The sequence below is a fragment of the Hyaena hyaena genome, unplaced genomic scaffold, assembly GCF_003009895.1.
Source record: "Hyaena hyaena isolate Hyena2069 unplaced genomic scaffold, ASM300989v1 scaffold_931, whole genome shotgun sequence".
Taxonomy (NCBI): domain Eukaryota; kingdom Metazoa; phylum Chordata; class Mammalia; order Carnivora; family Hyaenidae; genus Hyaena; species Hyaena hyaena.
The window spans coordinates 218,873-238,767 of NW_024081564.1; the positions used below are offsets into that span (position 1 = coordinate 218,873).

Genomic DNA, 19,895 nt, shown 5'->3' on the forward strand with positions numbered 1-19,895 from the left:
CAGAAGGGACACTGGGGGGGGGATGGGGTAGGGGGGCCCGGGCTCAATGGGGACAGTTTCAGTCTCATGGGGAAAAAGTTTCGAGACATGGATGGTGGTGGGGGCCGCGTATCAAGTGCACACAGTTAATGCCCACTTAAAACTGCTTAAGATGGTGGCCTTTATGTTACATGTATTTTACCAGAATTAAAAATAATATGAAAAGTAAAAAATTTCAAAGGTCGTAGATGGAATTAAGTGAGATTCTGCAGGTTTACTTGCCGATCAATGCTTTGCTTACCTATTTTAAACTAGTTTTAAAATAATTTAACTTTAACAAAGGGAGACACTATAATTACTATAAATGGATAAAATAATTTTAGTTTCAGAAAAATAAAAATGAGATTTTCTAAAATTTTGCTCCTCCAAAACGGCAAGAGAAAGCAGGTATATTTATGGTCAGTCTGTGTGAACATTCCGGCGTGGAGCCTGGGGTTGGACCCGTGGTTTCTCAGGGGGCAAAGCCAGTGAGCAACAGCTCTTGGAAGGAGGGGGGCGAAGGGATGGGTTGGCTGGTGGTAGAATTTACCGGGGTGTCTCCAGGCTGGGTGGCACTGCATGCCGGTGCCCATTTGCCATCTGGAACTGTTCTAGAAGCTTCCAGACTCTCTTGGTGGGTCCCAGAGAGACTTGGTTCTGGGACTTTGGAGGGCAGATCCCTGTCGTCTGTCCCCAGAACATCTATTCAACTCTGTGGGGGCTCGTGTGGAGGCCACGGGGCCCCGGCTCAGCTGGGAGGAAGGGCCGGGGAGCCAGACTGTGTGCAGGGGCCCCGTTCAGCGGGCAGGAGCAGGGCAGGCAGTGTGGAGGCTGCGAGCCCACCACCCAGCGAGGCCCCCTCGCCCACAGAGTCTGGTAGGAAACAAACCCTGGGTCACTTTTTATTGAAGAAAACTCTGTTGTGACTTGACCGCGTCCTGTGCGCAAGCGCCGGAGGCCAACTCCGTTTCTCCAGGAGGGACCGTCCTGCGGGCAGGAGAGCAGCGTGCGGGACTCAGAGCCGCCGCTCACGGGCCCAGAGCCTGGAGGTGCGTCCCCTCGTGCCCGCGCACCAGCCAGCCGCATCACTCGGCTACAAGCAGCTGCAGTTTGCCGTCCAGGGTGGCGGTGGCAAGCTGCAATCGAGGACGAGATGGGTCCGTTAACTGAGGATCTGGCAGGAAGCAAGGACGCTTCCTGGTGCATTTTCCTTCAAGTTCCTAAACCACAGGACAGAACGCATTAAGAACAGCTCCGTCTCCACGTGCAGCAGGTGCTGGACTTCTACTCGATGGAAGCAAACGGCATGCCACCCCCACTCGGATGTTTGTGCCTCAGAAGAGGACGGGGGCCTCAGGGCGCCCACCAGCTCCCAGGCACTCCCCCGAGCCAAGGGGTGAGCCAAGGAGCAGGCTAGGGAGTGGGCCGGGGAGCCCCACCTGTGGCCTGACCGAGGCGCTATCCCCAAATATTGGTAAAGGTATCGAAACTACATTGGCTCAGATATCTAAAGCCCCCAGCTTTGCCTCCTGAGAGCGCCCCCTCCAAGTAGTCACACTGGGGGTCAGGGCCTGACCGTGACACAAGCCACGCCTTCCACTCTGCTCTCAGCGACACAGACCCTCCACCCCCCATGTCCCCTGTCCGTCCGCCTCCACCTGCCTCTGGGCTCGAATGAGGAAATGGGTGCTGGGCACTGACCCCGTGAGTGACCCGCAGACCAGGTGGTGGGCACATGGCAGCTCCCACACAGGACTTGGGCCCGGCGGCCACAGCGCCCTCACCTTCCCTGGGGTTCCGGAAGCAGACGAGCCCCAGGCTCACTAGAGCTGGTCTGAGGCGTGGAGCCGAGTCTGCTGCCCCCAGTCCCATTCTTTGTTCCGGGCCGTGACGGCCACGTGGGGTGCACGTGGCTGTCCACTGCCAACAGGCACGCCGCGAGCTCTCGGTGGCTTCCAGCACCCGGCTCTACTGGCACTGGGCCGGCTTACTTCACAGACCCCCAGTGGTCTCTTTTCAACCAAAGAGCAGTGGATTTTATCTCTGAGGGTCATACAGTGGGTGGGGGCTGATTAACAAACAAATGAAAACAGTGACTTTCATCCTAAAGGCTAAGGAAGCGGTTACAAACCCACAGTTTGAAGACTGCCCTTGGAACCAGGTCCCAGAAGGGGACCCAGAGCGGCTGACACGCGCGGTCCTTGCTCATGAACGGCTCCACACAGATTAAACGGAAGGACGTCACCAACCACACGTGTGCTATGTGACATTGGTAAGTGGCCACGCTGAAACTCTGCATTTTGACATACTGCATGAATTGCCACCTGGTTGTGCAGTGTGACCTCAACACCAATCCGCTCACACTCTTCTCACCCAAGAAGACAAGGCAGCACCCACCTACACACCTTCTCTTCCTTCCAACCACACCTCAGCACCAGCGCCCTGGCAACGTGCTGCCTCGCCCTGTGGTACCTCAGTGCCATCTTTCCACCCATCCCGACGGCCACCACACTCAGGTTCTTGGCTCCTCCAGGAGCCACGGAGGCTTAGCGCTGTGCCCAGTTCAGCCACATCAAGTCACTGTGTGACCCCTTCGGTGTCACGGTCAAGAATCTGAACAATGTCCATGGGTCGGGGCGCTTCGGTCTCGGGTGCGGGTCTGTTCATCTCTTGGGCGTGGAACCATCCTCTGGCCAGTGCCCCCCAGCACACCCCCTCCTTCCCCGTCTCTCGGGTGTGCTCCCAAAGCCTTCCACAACTGGCCTTTCCTACCTTCCCCCTTTGGCTTGTTACCACCATTACAGTAAAGTCATTTGATACAACTCTGATATCTGGACCAATGTGGTTTTGATATCTTTATGGATATTTGGGGATAGCACCTCGTCCAGGCCACAGCTGGGGCACGCTGAGCCTACGGGCCATGGGAAGGACAAGATGGCGAGCAGAGGAGCCGTGTGTACTTTTGTGGCCTTCGACTTCTAGAAGCCTCCGCCTCAGAATAGGTAACACATCTATGAAGTAGTCAATAGGAGAAGACTGCTGTGTCTGTCTGCACAAATCTAGCAGGTCCCAGGCTGGGAGGAAGAGAGAACAGGTGCAGAGCCTCCAGCTCCGCGGGCCCCGCAGAGTTCAGGAACCCGCCTCTGCAAGGAATCCTTCCCTGGAGAAGCAGGTGACAGACACTCAGACAGTCATGGGTCCCCACCCCACCCCAGAGCACAACCCAGGAAGCAACAAGCACTGTGTGTGGTGTGGTGGGCAGCTGGGTGGGAGGCACCCCCCTTGCCTGGCCCTGAGCCCAAGACGCTGTGGTGGGCCTGGCCCACTGAGGTCTCCGCAGACATGGCCCAGGAGGGCCAGCCATGAGGGCCTGTCTCCCCTCGTCATGTGTGCTCCAGAAACTTCCCGACACCCAGGGGCCCGGCGTAGCTCGGGCCACAGGACAAACAGCCAGTCTGGAGCCCAGGGGGCCGAGGCCAGCAGGCACCGCAGGTCCTAGGGGCTCCGGCTGCTGCCTTCTGGCACAGCTGTCCCCTGGGGAGGGGCCAGCACACAGTCGAGGACCGCTCTGGGGCACTAAGCCAGTTCCTGAGGGCGCCCCCTCATGACACAGTCACTTCCCCTCTGAACACAACACACTGGGGCTGCGCCTTCCACCTATCAGTTTGGGGGGCGGGAGGGCAAGCGCCCAGGTCAGGGTTTGGGGCGGCGAGGAGTCACACTTGCTCAGTGCACAAGCAGGGGCGCAGGACACAGACACACACCTGAGAGACACCCGTCACAGACGCCTCCACGAACCGCTCTGGCTCCCGCCTGGTGTCCCCTCCGTCCCCTTCACCACCTGAGGGCATGGCTTGCACTCCCCACGTGCAGCCGCCTGCCATGTCTGCACCGCAGCCCCCGGGAAACGCATCCCCAGATCACCTGAGGTTTACTAAAACCTCACTTTTCATCTTACAACTGTTTGGGTCGAGATGTCCCAGTAGTATGCTAGGTGGTGAGCCACCAGCCCGGCAACGCCTCCCCGGGATGACGTTTTTATGTGGTTTGACACTGACCGATGTTCGCATTCAGGTGAATCAAACATCAGCAATGCAGAAGGAACAATGAGCACGACCACCAAGTGCTCACAGCGCACAGCACTGCCCGGCTTCCACCGTACCGGATCAACGTAGATACTCCGCCTGAGGAGACGCCGGCAGAGCATCTGGATTTTGTTACTGGGTTAAAATGTTAACTCTCTTCCAGAGTTTCAGGGTGCTGAGCGTGACCCCGGACTTGGGAGTCAGACCTTGGTTCCATTGTGACTTTCTCATACAATCTGGGGGAAGTCACCTCTCTCCGCTGTTTGGGATAAACATTGGGGCGACATTAGCTACCCAGGAGTCCTAAGGGCTGTATCAGTTCACGCACATAAAGCACCTACCGGAACCAGATGTGTGGGGCGCACTGGACAGTCACAACATCAGCATCGGCGTGGGACCAACCAGATAAAACACAGATACAGACAAGATTCTGCAGTTTTCAGACCGAGTGCACAACTTACATAATCCAAGAGGAACAGACTGATGTTTACAGTTCAGATTGTGGCCTGAGAATATTTCCTGTTTTGGAAGGAGAACTTAGTTCTTATTTCAAAGAAATGGTTAAAATCAAGTCAGATTTCATACTGGAGCAAAACTTCGCTTATTCACAAGTCCCTAAATCTTACACTCACAGACATGTTAAATTTATTTTAAAATTTCTCTTTCCTTGGACTGTATCAGAGACATTGAGGATAAACCACCCACATCTGGGACCAAAAAAAAAAAAAAAATGAGGTTTATCCATTCTAAATACCTCAGTCTGCAAAACACGACTACAAATCTCATGCTAATGACATCTTACAACATTAATAACCCTTTCTGAGAACAGATCTTCAAACAACATAAAATAACTTTCTGATGGCTGAGGCCCCTCTATTTCCAAACTTTTGAACCATTGGGAAAAGCAACAGCGTCCAGGGAATAAACACAGTAGCTCTTAATACTATGAGTTTCATTTGCATTTGGCTAGGAATTCAGCCTCTGAAGGTCAGACCTTCATCCGTGTAAACAAGCACAAGGTGTGTGTCGCGGCTGTCTGTACTGGTGGGTCCCTGGGGTGCAGGTGCCCTGCGGGGCTGGAGGGGAGGAGGCGCCAGGGCTGCCCGGGAAGCGCTACGGCAGGAAGACAGCGCGAGAGTGAGAGACTTGTCTAAACACGCAGGACGTGAGGTGAGTCCCTCTGGAGCCAGGTGATTCTCCCCACGGCTCTGCCTGGAGACATGTGTCACTAACTCAGTGGAGGGGACAGAACCCAACCTGTACTAGTTGAGTAGAAAGGCATTTTACTATATGGTCATTGGATGTCTACAGGCACTGAACAGCAAAAACGGATTTTGGAGTCAGAAAAGCCAAAACACGGACTTGACCACCACCGGGATCCCGCTGTCAGCACCTGTGTCTTCCCCTGTATATGCCTACCTTGTTCTTTTTTCTCTTTGGAAACCATGTGTTTCTACATCACTGGTCCACGTGGCCAGAGACAAAGCAAAGAAACAAAACCAACGGCAGCAGAAGCCTTATCTCACTGATGCTACCAGCCGTCAGCTGCGGCCACTGCTTCCCCTGAGTCCCAGCTTCAAAATGTGGCCTACGCAGGGTCAGGGGTCAAGTTACTTGCTGCTCCTGTGACGGCCACGTGGGCGGAAAGTTCCCAGAAAGGCAGTGAGACAGAAAGACAAACTACAAGGGACAGGGATGAGTCCTTTCCTCAGATAAAATTAGGACGTCCTGTGAACTGAACACGTGCTTTCCACCGCACAGGGGCACCGGCCTCACGACTGCTCTTGCAAAGCCGAGGGTAGTGACTACGGAAGGGACCAGAATGAGGCTTGGACGGGCACCATTCATGCATACGGCTGAGCTGCGGCAAAACAGAGACAAGCCCGGAAAAGGAAAGGAAAGCCAGAGTGACAAGTGTATGGCATCACTTTCTGCCCAAGGAAATCACAGTTTCTGTTACAGCAAAGTGTGTGTGTGCTGGAGGGAGAAGGTGAGGATTTGAGGTCTCATGATAAGAGGCAGTTGGGCCAAATAAACCCACACAAAGCCAGAAGATTCACATGTTTAGACCTGAGTGACAAGAAAAGCTACCCAGACACCAGGGAGATGAGATGCCTCAGCCGGAGGTGAGGAAATCACCTCCAAAATCCATAACAAAGAGCTGCCCACAGGGAGTTTTCAGGTTTAGCTTGTGCTCCGTGACACAAGGAAATCCGTATCAAGGAACTAACCAAGGGAATAAAACGTGGCTCAGCTACTAATAATCCTGGAGCGTCCAGCAGAGCAATCCTAAGAACCCCCAGACCACTCCTCCACTAAAGCCACGCAGGACAAGGACGCCTCTGCTGCAGGTGATGTCTGGATATTTCCCCATGAGTGAGAGTGGACACACCACCCAGCGGGAAGGGAGTTCTCAACACCGCACACAACACAGCCATCACACGTGTCTTAAACCAGCATGTTTAAAATGGCTAGAAACACAATAAAAGAATAAGCTGTTATAATACAGAACTAGAAGACTGAAAACAACCAAAGCTAGAAATAAGAGTAGGGTAAAAGAACACAAACTTTTGATTGTGGATTAAGAGCTGATTAGAAACAGCTGAAGAGAGGATTTGTGAACTGAAAGACAGATGTGAAGAAATCGCACAGAATGTAACTCATAGAATTGAAAGGATGGGAAATATGAAGGAGACTTTAGATGACAGACTAACTCCAAATATTCATTTAAAAGGAGTTCCAGGGCCCTTAGTCATTTAAGCACCAGACTCTTGATTTTGGCTCAGGGTCATGATCTCAGGGTTGTGAAATCAAGCCTTGCATCGGGTTCCATGTTGGGCACGAAGCCTATTTAAGATTCTCTCTTTCCTCCTCTACTTCTCTCTCAAAAAATAAAGATAAGAATAAAAATAAGAATAACGATAACAATAAAATAAAATGAGTTCAGAAGGCAAGAATAATAAGATTGGAAAAGAGAATATTTGAAGGGATAGTAGCTAAAATTATCCAGGATTAAGGAAAACTCAAATAGTCATTGAGGGAATGAAATGAGTGCTAGGAAACATAAAAAAATAATAAACCCACAACTAAATTTATATTATATAATTATTATATATATTATAATAATCTTTCTCAATTGGTGGCCTCATCCTGAAACTTTATTACGTGGGTTTGGCTTAGGTAAATACAGACACCCATCCCCACTCACAGAGAAGGCAGGTGAGGCACAAAGGTGACACTAAACACAAGTTCCCAGTGACTGTGAGGTGCAGCAAGAATCAAGGTCCATTTTTTACATATTACTCATTTTTCAATTTTAAATATTACTGTCAGTTATTGGCCATTAACATTCTCATGTGTCCTTCATTAAAAAGAAATCTTTAATTTTCAGGAAAATAAAATTCATCAAAATTTTTGTCTGTTTTATACTTTCAAGTTTTTTAAGTTTTATGGAATTTTTCTCAAGCATACATCACAATGATATTCTACAGTTTCCTCTAGTTAGTTTTACCTTTCACATCTAGATATTTAAATAATTAGATATATGCATGTTTAAATAAAAATAAAATTATTTTTACTATAAAGATCCAATTTTCCCTAAACATTGTACCAAAATAATCCATTTTTTTCTCCATCATTTTATGGTGCCATATTTAATATGGATTGAGACCCCAAATATACATGGGTCTATCTCTGAATTCTCTATTATATCTTTTGGCTTTATTTTAGCTCTTGAACCAATGACACATTATTTTATTTCTATGGTTTCATATTTCTTATTATCTGATAAGAAATATAAAGTTGATTTCACCTTTTATGGATCTTTTGTCTCCAATAAATGTTTTTTTGGGATAAGTTTACTGAATCTTGCTGGAGTTTTTACTAGGATTGCAACAAATTTATAAATTAGTGAAAAACTGACATCCTTATCTTAAGTTACAACTTAAACTATGAAAGCATACGGAATACTATTCAGATCTTCTACACAGTTTATTAGCATTTTAAAGTTTTCTCTACAGTTACTTGTTTTTCTCAGTTAAGCTCCTCAGGCGTTATTTATTGTTATTATAAAGGAAATCTTATTTTTAATTTCAGTTAATTACTACTGGTAATTTGGTTGTAACTAAATATTACATGTGGCACCTCGCTGAATTACACCACTTCTAAGAGTTTAATGATTCTATTAGATTTTCCAGTTAAATGCATCAAATCATTATCTGCAAATAATGAGAGTTTTGTCTCCCTTCTTCCAAGGCTTTTACTCTCATTTGTTTCTCTTTGTTTTATTGATCAGAATGTCCAATATAATGTTAAAAGAGTTAGAAGAGTAGTTACCCTTGTCATACGCCTGATCTTGAAGAAGAAGCATGTAAATCTCTCTACTGAGTATATTTTCTAAAATATTAGCATACAACCTTTACCAGATTAAGAATCTCCATTCTATTCCTACTTTGTTAGATTTTCTTTTAATCCTTGTTAGATTTTCTTTTAATCCTAAACAGTAATGAATTTAAATATTTTTTTCTGCATCTACTGAGAGAATACAAAATATTTCCTCTTTATTAAAGCAGTGAATTAACTCATTAGATTTTCCAGTGTTGAATTAATCTTTCATTTGGAGATAAGTCCTGCTTGATCAAGATGCATTATTTAAATAGTTTATTGTCAAGTTGGTTTCCTTATAACACCCAGTGCTCATCCCCACAAGTGCCCTCCTCCATGCCTATCTCCCCCCGCCCATCCATCAGTGCTCAGTTTGTTCTCAGCATTCAAGAGTCTCTCATGGTTTGCATCCCTTCCTCTCCCCCACCATTTCCCTCCTTCTCCTCTCCCACGTTCCTCCGTTAAGTTCCTCCTAATCCTCCTATACGTGCAAACAAATGATATTTGTCCTTCTCTCCCTGACTTATTTTGCTCAGCGTAACACCCTCAAGGTCCATCCACGTTGCTACACAGGCCAGATTTCCTTCTTTCTCATTGCCATGTCGTATTCCATCGTATAGATAAACCACATCTTCTTGATCCATTCATCTGTTGATGGACACTTAGGCTCTTTCCATGTTTTGGCTACTGTTGAGAGTGCTGCTATGAACACTGGGGTACACGTGCCCCTATGCATCAGCACCCCTCTATCCTTTGGGTAAATTCCTAGCAGTGCTATTGCTGGGTCATAGGGGAGGACCTGAATGTGAGACAGGAAACCATCAAAACCCTAGAGGAGAAAGCAGGAAACAACCTCCTTGACCTCCACCGCAGCAACTTCATACTTGACACATCCCCAAGGCAAGGGAATCAAGAGCAAAAATAAATGACTGGGACCTCATCAAGATTAAAAGCTTCTGCACAGCAAAGGAAACAATCCATAAAACTAATAGGCAACCAACGGAATGGGAGAAGATAGTTGCAAATGACATATCAGATAAAGGGCTAGTATCCAAAATCTATACAGAACTCACCAAACTTCACACCCAGAAAACAAACAACCCAGTGAAGAAATGTGTAGAAGATATGAACAGACATTTCTCCAAAGAGAACATCCAGATGGCCAACAGACATGAAACGATGCTCAGCATCCCTCCTCATCAGGGAAATACAAATCAAAACCACACTGAGATACCACCTCACGCCAGTCAGAGTGGCTAAAATGAGAAAATCAGAAAACTCTAGATGCTGGCGAGGATGTGGAGACACGGGCACCCTCCTACACTGTTGGGGGAATGTAAGCTGGTGCAGCCCCTCTGGAAAACAGTGTGGAGGTTCCTCAAGATGCATTTTTAAGTGCACAGTTAAATCCAGTTGTCCAGGTTCTATTTTGGATCCACATAGGTTTGTCCATAACTGAAACTGGCATGTAATCATATTTTGCATTGTGTTCAGCAGTGTTAGAACAAAAAATAAAATGCTCTACTCTCATTGTAAAACCAGGGGAATTCTTACACATTCAGTGCTGTTGGAATGCAAAATTATACGGCCACGTGGAAAACATTTTGGACGTTTCTTATAAAATAAAGCATATGCTTCACATGCAACTCAGAAAGCCCATATGTAAGTTATTTATCAAAAAAATTAAAAACATACGTTGGCAAAAAGAACTGTTCGTGAATGTTTCTGTAGCTTTACTCATAACACACAAAAGCTGGAAACATCCAAAGCTTCCAAACTGCGATATAAACCAGTGTGAAACCATACAATGGGCACACTACTCATAATGCAGCCGTATAAAAATCTCATGCCTGTTATCCTACCTGAAACAATAAACACACCAAACACATGGTGTATCTGTTATTCAAAGTACTGTATATGACTTTCTGAAGACATAAGGAACAGAAATCAAATCAGTGGCTGGGGTCAGAAAAAAAAGTTGAGTACAAAGGGACTCACAATACTTGGGGTAGGGCTCTGTCCTGACCCTGGGGGACCTGGGTGGGGGAGGGTCTCCGTCCTGACCCTGGGGGACCTGGCTGGGGAGGGTCTCCGTCCTGACCCTGGGGGACCTGCCTGGGGAGGGGGGGACTTCATCCTGACTGTGGTACAGGTCGTATGGCTGTATATCCATCTGTTAACCTCTTATTTAATTTCATACCACATTGGAAACTTTATATAAACTATTCATCAGTAAACCTTAACTTAAAAATATAATAAATGCCATCATATGTTGGACTTGTAAAGTAGATAATGGGAGTTGCCAAAGATTACTGAAAATAAATCACATCCAAAATATCTACTGGGTACAAAAGATAAGCCTGTGTGTCCTCAGCCATGTGAAAGCTAAAAGTAACCATGTTTGCATCTCGGGTGAGACTGGCTTCTACAGAAATACTTCACCGGAAGAATTAAGACGCAGTGTCATCAGCCGGGTTGTATAAAGCTCTAGGTGTCTGCACGCAACACATAAAGCAGGCTATTTGTCACTATCACGCACCTTATGTGCCTGCAATAGAGAAACCCTGAAAAATGAATAGTGGCCAGAGGTGAGAAAAATTTGGTTTCTGTTTCCAGTAGTGACTGAAGAATGCAGGAGGAAGCAGACAAGATTCTGGGTGGTAACTCCAGCCTCCTGCTCACGCTTGATGCACACCTGGGTGCTGGTGCCAGGTCCACACCTAAGTGCTGGTGCCTCATGCACACCTGAGTGCTGGTGCCTCGTGCACACCGGGGTGCTGGTGCCTCGTGCACACCTGAGTGCTGGTGCCTCGTGCACACCGGGTGCTGGTGCCTCGTGCACACCTGGGTGCTGGTGCCTCGTGCACACCTGGGTGCTGGTGCCTCGTGCACACCTGGGTGCTGGTGCCTCGTGCACACCTGAGTGCTGGTGCCAGGTCCACACCTGAGTGCTGGTGCCTCGTGTACACCTGGGTGCTGGTGCTTCGTGCACACCTGGGTGCTGGTACCAGGTCCACACCTGAGTGCTGGTGCCAGGTCCACACGTGAGTGCTGGTGCCTCATGCACACCGGGGTGCTGGTGCCTCGTGCACACCTGGGTGCTGGTTCCTCGTGCACACCTGAGTGCTGGTGCCAGGTCCACACCTGAGTGCTGGTGCCTCGTGCACACCTGGGTGCTGGTGCCTCGTGCACACCTGGGTGCTGGTGCCAGGTCCACACCTGAGTGGAATCCAGCCCTAACAAGTTGCTAAGTCACTTCATGTCAGCTAGGCATCCCCAAGCGTCACGAGGGCTCCCTGTGTCCTGATTTCCTCACTGGGGGGCATGTTTCCGAAGGTTTAGACTCCTTTTTCTCAGCGTCCCCACAAGCACTGGGTCCTTCTCTTGTTTGCGGAGAATCCCCCCGCCCCCCAAGCGTGCTACCAGTGCGGCAGGTCACACAGCTCTGCCTACAAGATTCTGTGGTCTAAACAGGTTTGAAAGTAGCCACTCTTCTCCAAACCCAAGACTCTGGAACCTTCCTACGTCCCCCGAGTACCAGCAGACAGCACAGCACGGTGCGGCCAGGCTGCCCCTCCGCAGCGCAGTGACATTATGGGCCCTCACGCGGCTCGGCGTCCTCACCCTCAGATGGGACAACAGCGTCCACCTCAGGGGCCTCAGAACGACGTTGGTTCCGGCAGCCCAGAACTCTGCCGGCACGTAGGAAGCACCCTCCTCTCTGACAACCAGGAAACGTCCCGTCCACGGTGGGTAGAAGGTGAGAAGAGCCACGGATAGCTCCAGACTCTGCAGGTGAGCTCCACGGAGACTGAAGGAAACCAGAAAGAGGCATTTCATAGAGAGAAGGGGCTCCAGGCTGAAATGCAAGGTGAGACCACGAAACGTGGCAGTGTTGGATGGACATCAGCCCTGAAGCCTGCCCCTCGTCTGACCCATTCCTCTGGGCTTCCCGGTGGGAGCAGAGGGAGGCATACCTGTGACAGAGGCCGTGTCTGTCCCTGCTGTGGAGGCAATTAGGACGCCTCAGGAACGCCACGTAGGAAGCCACGGACTATGGAGAAGCCACTTTCATAACACCTGTGGCTGGAGATGGCCGTCTTCACGGACACTTCACCTAACACAACAGGCACGAAGGGAGACAAACCCAGATGTGTCACCGCAATGAAGAGAGGAATTCAGCATTTAATTGTGACGACCCGCGCCCCTGCCCCGAGAACACGCGCGGGCATGGAAAAGCCAGCCCCCAGACGCTGGCACGGCCGCGGCTTCTCTCCACGCGGGAAAGGTGTGGATCTGCCGTTTCGGGTGCTTGAGGAGGCTCCGTGGCAGCGGGAAAGGCCTGAGCTTTCTTCACATAGAAGACAGTGCTCAGCCTCATGCATCCAAAGAAGAAACTTAGAAACGAGGAGCCTCTCAAACGTTTCCTGAGGCGGGATTTTGAGAGGATGATCAACGCTGCCGTTCTTCCCCAACCGCCTCGAACGTTACGGAGGGCAGCAGAGGCAGTGCGTGGCAACGTGGGGATCCTGGCGCGTGGCCGGCCTGCACCGCCTTTCTTTACGCGGACGGCTCGCCCTGTGGGTTGAGATCGTGCCTCACCCAGGGCTGACCTCCTCGTCCCGTGGCGTTTCTGAAGTTTATGTGCTTGGTGGTTAGCAAGTAACGGAAAAGGCAGTTCCCCCCTCCCCCGCAGCCTCGTAAACGAGACTCAGAAGTCAGAAGGAAGTAAGTGGTAACACAATGGTCCCGCTGTGATCTCAGGGGAGATGGCGCGGAGGCCCACAGCCGCAGACCGGTCGCTGGTTACCTAACCTCTGTCTGCACCTCAGCTTTACCATCTGCCAGGTGGGGCAACAGTGAATTGTGCTTTGGAACAGGGACCGCTGTGCGCACACGTGTGACACATACAACAACACGGCCGCTTCACAGTGCAAACAACACATCCAAGACATGCAGTCCATACAGTCACACACAGTAGCCGTTCTGTATCAACCCTTCATTTCCCTGTCGCTCCTCTTTCGCAGGGCGATCTGATCCTGAGGCTTAAGGAAGACTAGTGTTGTGACACTTGAAGGCCCTGAGTATGAAGCATTTTCATGCCCATGTCACTCGCTGCATCCCCTTGATCAAACCCTTCCTAAATTCCCTATATCTGCTTCTACCCATACCCACGTCTAGTTGAGTCCTATACTTTCAGAGGCGAAGGGGGTCTTACAGAAGAACCTAGTGTTTTTTTCAAGTCTTCAGTCTGGTCTGTGAAGAGTCACAGAGCTGAAAGGAGCAGATGCGGGTGGGCACCCACGTCCGCTCGCGTGGGCCCTGCGGTGAAGTCCCTCCCCGAACACGCTGCGCGCTGCCTGCACAGAGAGCAGGAACACCACGCCACGCAGGTATCAGGCTCGAGTGGCAGTAAGTAGGAAGATTTACGTCGGGTTAAAAGCCTAAGATGAGTTGGCATTTGAAAACGTGAGGCTCGCGAGCCATCGCGGCAGAAACCCGAGAGCGCGGCCCGTTGCCCATTTCAGTTTGTCTGACGGAGTCCGGGAAAGAAATTGCAGTGTGACGTGCGGCCTCAGCTCCGAGCCGGCCTCTGATGGGAACACGGTGCCTCGGGCTGAGCCCACCGCCGTGACGACTCAGGCTTCACCACGGACGCCAGCTGGGACCAGGCAGCCCCTCTGGTCGGGGCTGGGCAGGCGGCCCGCTCTGCAGCCAACACCAAGCTCTCCAAAGACTGAAGTTCTAGAATTTCATCACTTCTCAAACATCTCTCATCCAGGATAGATATGTCCCCTTTGTTGAAACTCGCCGAGGTCCAACATGTCACGGTGTTCAGTGGGGGCCTCTGGACCCCCGCTGACTTATTCCGGTAATTCTACTTGGCCGCGTTTCTGCCCCCGGTGCTGGCAGGGAGGCGGCCTGGGACCTGCTGACGGGGACACAGGCTCTGCCCTGGCTGGTCCCTCCCAGGTGAGTCCGTGCAGAGCCAGCAGCTTGGGAGGTGTCCGTCTGTGCTGCTGTCACGCAAGCTGAGGGCAGGGCCATGGGGCGTGGACTGCAGACAGGCTCTGTGGCAGTCAGTGCCTCACGCGAAGGCTCATGCCCAGGTGCCCTGGCAGGAACAGAGTCGAAACAACGGTGTCCTTCCCGCCCTTCAAACGGCCGTGTTCCGACTCAAACGGACTTGAGCCCCGAGCCGGGGGCCCCGGGGGGAGCAGGTGGAGCCGGTACCGCGGTCAGCCCTGGAACCGGCTGCTCTCTTCCCAAACAGGCCCCGGGTGAGGTTTACAGGGCATGAGGCTTTGTCTCCGAGAAGCCTGGGATTCTGCATGGTGAGCTCTACTGGTAACCAGGCAAATTCTCTCTTAAATAACTGATCTGGGGGTCGGATCTCCGGGTCCTGGGTGTGGGGAAGGCCCTGGGGGTCTGACCGCAGGGACCTGGGTGTGGGGAAGGTCCTGGGGGTCGGATCACAGGGACCTGGGTGTGGGGAGGCCCTGGGGGTCAGACCGCAGGGACCTGGGTGTGGGGAGGCCCTGGGGGTCTGACCGCAGGGACCTGGGTGTAGGGAAGGCCCTGGGGGTCAGATCGCAAGGACCTGGGTGTGGGGAGGCCCTGGGGGTCGGATCTCAGGGACCTGGGGTGTGGGGAGGCCCAACAGTGGCGCCGCCTGGACTCCCAGCCTGCCCGCCACGGGGCTGGACGCTGAGCACACTTTCCCTTCTGTGTTTGGAAGGAAACAATCTGCCAACCTGGTGAATGTGTTCCTGGGGCGAGGGTGACACTCTCAGGTCAGTCTTCAGCCACAGACAGAAGGAGGCCACGGGCTGGCTGCCGCCCCCCTGCCTGCTCTCTGCACGGACGCAGTGCCTCACGTGTCTTAGGAACACAGGCGGAAAGCCAGACAAGAAGCTGGTGGGGGTTTTCCTCGGCTCCACTTCGCACGGGCGAGTGTGAGCTTCGAGCGACTGCATGGATGTGCAGCACAGTGTCTTTCCTGCACTTGCAAAGAACCACAGAGTATCGTTGTGGCCTGGAAATCTCCGGACAATGACGCATCACAACCCTGAACCACCAGAAACCTCATATGAGTCTATGACAGGCCCAAGTTTAAAGCCTGAACTACCAAATAGCGGATTCACTTTATGGGCTGTTTTAAACTACACACCTGTCACTGCCCACATGCGCGTGCGTGCGCACACACACACAGAGCAGCACTGCACAGAAAATACTGTATGGAGATAATCACATGTACTGTATCAAGTAGAAAATCTGCTCACTGCCACAGACCCAAGGATTTCTGTAAAATGAGAAGAAAGTCACTGGACAGGACGAGGAAACTTCAGAGCCTCCTGGGAGATGAACGGTCGGCCTGCGGTCACACCTGAGGCCGAGCTGACTGACGGGAGAACACAACCGCTTCCGGAAAGGAACGCGCTGACACTTTTAACAGCCGTTCTTAGACTAAGTGAAATGAAATTCACAGCAATGACTCTGGGTGGGGAAGGTAGGATGGAAAGTAGGGTGACTTAAAAATTACATTTTAAGTTTACAAACTAAACCTGAAATGTGAAATCCCAAATTCCTAACCCCTTCACGGTTATATTATTCCATTTCCAAAATGCAACTTCTAATTAAGATCAAGTTTTTAATTCATGCTTCAAGGCACCCCCTTTACCTCAAGCATATAGAAATCGTACGTAACAAGGGAAAAATAAACAGGCCTAACCAGGCTCAAAACAAGACAGTTTCTCTGTGAACAGAAATGAGACAGAAGCCCGGGCGCCTGCCTTGGCCTCCGGGCTCGCAGCAGGACGGGAGCGCCCCTCACAGGCCCTGCACCTGAACGGCGGCTGTCCCGGACCTGCGGGGCAGGACCGACGCACTCGGGCTGGGGGTGGGGGGCCTCTGCCCACGGCCATCCTTCCTTCCATCACGGAAAGGAGAGGGATGCTGCTCCGAGGACCTGCACTGAGGCCCCGACGAAAGAAGCAGTAGCAAAATCCAAATCCGGGGAGAGAGAAGTGGAGAAAGAGAAAGCTGGATATTTTTCTCCACTAAAAATAAATCTGTAAATTAAAATTATAAAACTAGGGGCACCTGGGTGGCTCAGTTGTTTAAGTGTCCGACTCCGGCTCAGGTCATGATCTCGTGGTTTGTGAGTTCAAGCTCCATGTCGGGCTCTGTGCTGACAGCTCAGAGCCTGGAGCTGCTTTGGATTCTGTGTCTCCCTCTCTCTCTGCCTCTCTCCTGCTCATGCTCTGTCTCTCAATAATAAATAAACACTTAAAAAAAAACAAGCTTTAAAATTGTAAAACTCATGTTTACACTGAATGTGAAGAAGGCAGACTGAACAACAGGCTCTGAGAAATAATTTAAAGTAAGTATGCTTACAGTCCCCAAAGAGATGACTAGACAACCAAACAAAAATAAATTATTTTACAAACTCCAGTAAATGTGAAAGGAAATATTGGAAATTTTAAAAAGTGGATATTGAAAAAAATGGCAGAACAATGTTGGCTTGGAGAAAAAAATACTTGAAGGAAGCCTAGTCACAGAAAGAAAATTCTGCTGAGAGATAAACAGGTTTAAAAATATGAAAGGTCAGTTAAGATCCATGACTGATACTTTTAAGAGTTTAAAAAAATACATTGAATAGAATCTGAAACACAATAATAAAAACAATTCTGGAGAAACAATATTTGAAGAGGTAACGGATATCAAATTCTTCATCAGTGACGTTAGATATCAGAAGACAATAAAATAATATTTTCAGAGTATTAATAACATGTCCGTCTAGACATTTATGCCAAACTAAATGTCATTTAGGTGTGAGGCAAAGATGGAAATATTTTCAGATATACAAAGACCAAGAGATGTTATCACTTACTTTCAATACCTTACTGGAAAAAGATATCACGAAAAAATACATTTCAGCAAGAGGAAAGAACCTAGCGGAAACCAAGAGAAAACCAGTGACACAGAAGAGGCCCCGGACCCCAACATTTCCAACAAGCGGGTCAACAATCTGCCCGTGCTGTACACGCCTATTACGGCCTTACTCTTGTCTAGAAACAAACAGGTACAGAATTAACTTCAGGTATTTTTTTTTAAATTAATACGGATAGCTAAATATATAAGTTACAATATTAAGAGTAATAGTTAAAATAAAATAGAAGTATAATCTTTAGTTTGCAGCCAACACAAAGAAAAATGTTAAAAGTCAACCTTGCAGAGGTTGAGTCAAAGAATCAAAGTATGAGGATGAAAAAACAGCAGAATTCACTTGCAAAAGTAAGTCTAAATCTACCTGTAGTCAAAACCTGGTGTATGCGCTAGATTTTCCAGTTGAAAGACATCAACCTATCCACTGAATTATGAAATCAGCTGGAAAGACTGAAAGTACCACTGTAAATAAAGTTGGCTTAGCACTGTTGGTGTAAGACAGAAGAAAATTAACTCCAAAGCCATAAGGAGGAAAGAATATGAATGTGAAACAATAACACAAAGCAAATCTCCAGGAGATCAACAAGCACAAAGTTCCCGTCACATGGTGTCAAGATGCCTAGAGCAAGAAGCAGTAGAGGAAAACGGAAGAAAGCATGAATTGGGACAGACTTTCATTCCTCTTGATTATAAACGTACAGAAGAAAGCGCAAATATAATAGTGAGGTCATAAACACCAGCACAAGTTTGACTCAATGGCTGTGACAGAACAGATATTAAGTAGACTCCTGTAACAACAAGCCCATTAAGCACCTTTTTCAGACACACAGTGAAATTTCATGAAAACTAACCAGGAAGCGGGTCACTACCTTGGAGTCCAGGTTATATGAATAATAATCTCTGGAAATAATTGATTAGAAGTCACATGTTTTTTGGGGAAAAAAGCAACTCGCTGAGTAACAAGGAAACCATAATGGAAATTTCAAATAGTTAAATTAAAACAAAAGTGCTTTGTGTCAAAACCGGTGGGCTGAAACTAAGTGGGTACCCTGAGAGGAAGTTACAGCTGTAAATGCAAATACGAAGAGATAAAAGAAGGCTGAAGATAAACAGGTAAAACAGTCACCTCAACAAGCTGGAGAAGCGGGGGAGGCTCGAAGAGCGGACGGGAGGAAACGGACAAGAACAAGAACTAACGATGGAGGGAGAGAAACAGGCCGTCTCGGACACGGCTGATGACGCCCACCTTTCCGGCCAAGTCCACGGGGTGGAGGGGCACCCACACGCCAGCAACGGGGACGCGGAGAATGGACCGCCAGCCACAGCAAAGGGAGAGAAGGCTCCAGAAGCCTGTGTCCTGCTGTGCCCTCAACAGCTCCAAGTCCCTCACAGGACTCTCTCACCCCAAACTGTTTTTCTGCAAGACCCCACTTACCACCTCCTGAGTCACAAACCAAGTAACTTCTTTGACTCCTGCCTTTGACATGTTGTATAATAGTAGGTAATCAAACTAAAGACCAATATTGTTCAAATATCCTAAAGAGGGGCGCCTGGGTGGCTCAGTTGGTTGAGCATCAGACTTAGGCTCAGGTCGTGATCTCGCGGTTCATGAGTTCAAGCCCCATGTTGGGCTCTGTGCTAACAGCTTGGAGCCTGGAGCCTGCTTTGAATTCTTTATTTTTTTTTAATAGTTTGTTATCAAGTTGGTTTCCATATAACACCCAGTGCTCATCCCACAAGCGCCCTCCTCCATGCCCATCACCCACTTCCCCTCCCCCCCACCCCCATCAGCCTTCAGTTTGTTCTCAGCATTCAAGAGTCTCTCATGGTTTGGATTCTGTGTCTCCCTCTCTCTCTGCCCCTCCCCTATTCACATGCACTTGCTCTATCAAAAATAAACATTAAAAATTTTTTTAATAAAAAAATAAAAGATCTCAAAGATACTACACAGCTAGCAGTATTGTTAGTTGCAATATGCTACTACATAAAATAAAATAAAATCCTACATTTTTTGCACACAGAGAAGAAATTTTATTAGAGTGACATTTTTGCATATATTATGCTGTTAACTCATAGGTCAGATGTTTAATACGGTTTTTTTTTTAATTGCTCATCAGCAACTTTTTTTAAAAAATATTTTTATTTATTTCTAGGAGAGAGAGAGAGACAGCGTGAGCAGGGGAGGGTCAGAGAGAGAGGGAGTCACAGACTGAAACAGGCTCCAGGCTCTAAGCTGGCAGTCAGCACAGAGCCCGACACGGGGCTTGAACCCACAAACTGCGAGATCATGACTCAAGCGAAAGTCGGACCCAGGCGCCCCAGTACGGTTTTTAAAATAATATATGTGGTATGTCATATATGATGTGTGTAGGTCTATGTATATGAGTCTCACAAAGGTTTCTGGGAAATGATGAGCATATCCAGCAATGTTGCTAAAATAGGGAACGATCACTCGGTCTT

The 19,895-nt window shown here is 49.1% G+C and overlaps 1 protein-coding gene across 1 annotated transcript in view; it reads right to left on the reverse strand.

Annotated features, from left to right (window-relative positions):
• Positions 1-442: 442 nt before the first annotated feature.
• The window catches only part of WDR27 (WD repeat domain 27), a 159,865-nt gene continuing 140,412 nt past the window's right edge, over positions 443-19,895 (reverse strand). The window contains exon 26 of the mRNA XM_039221028.1: positions 443-1,154. Within this exon, the coding sequence (XP_039076959.1) occupies positions 721-1,154 (434 nt within the window). The 3' untranslated portion in view covers positions 443-720. The remainder of the gene's footprint in view (positions 1,155-19,895) is intronic.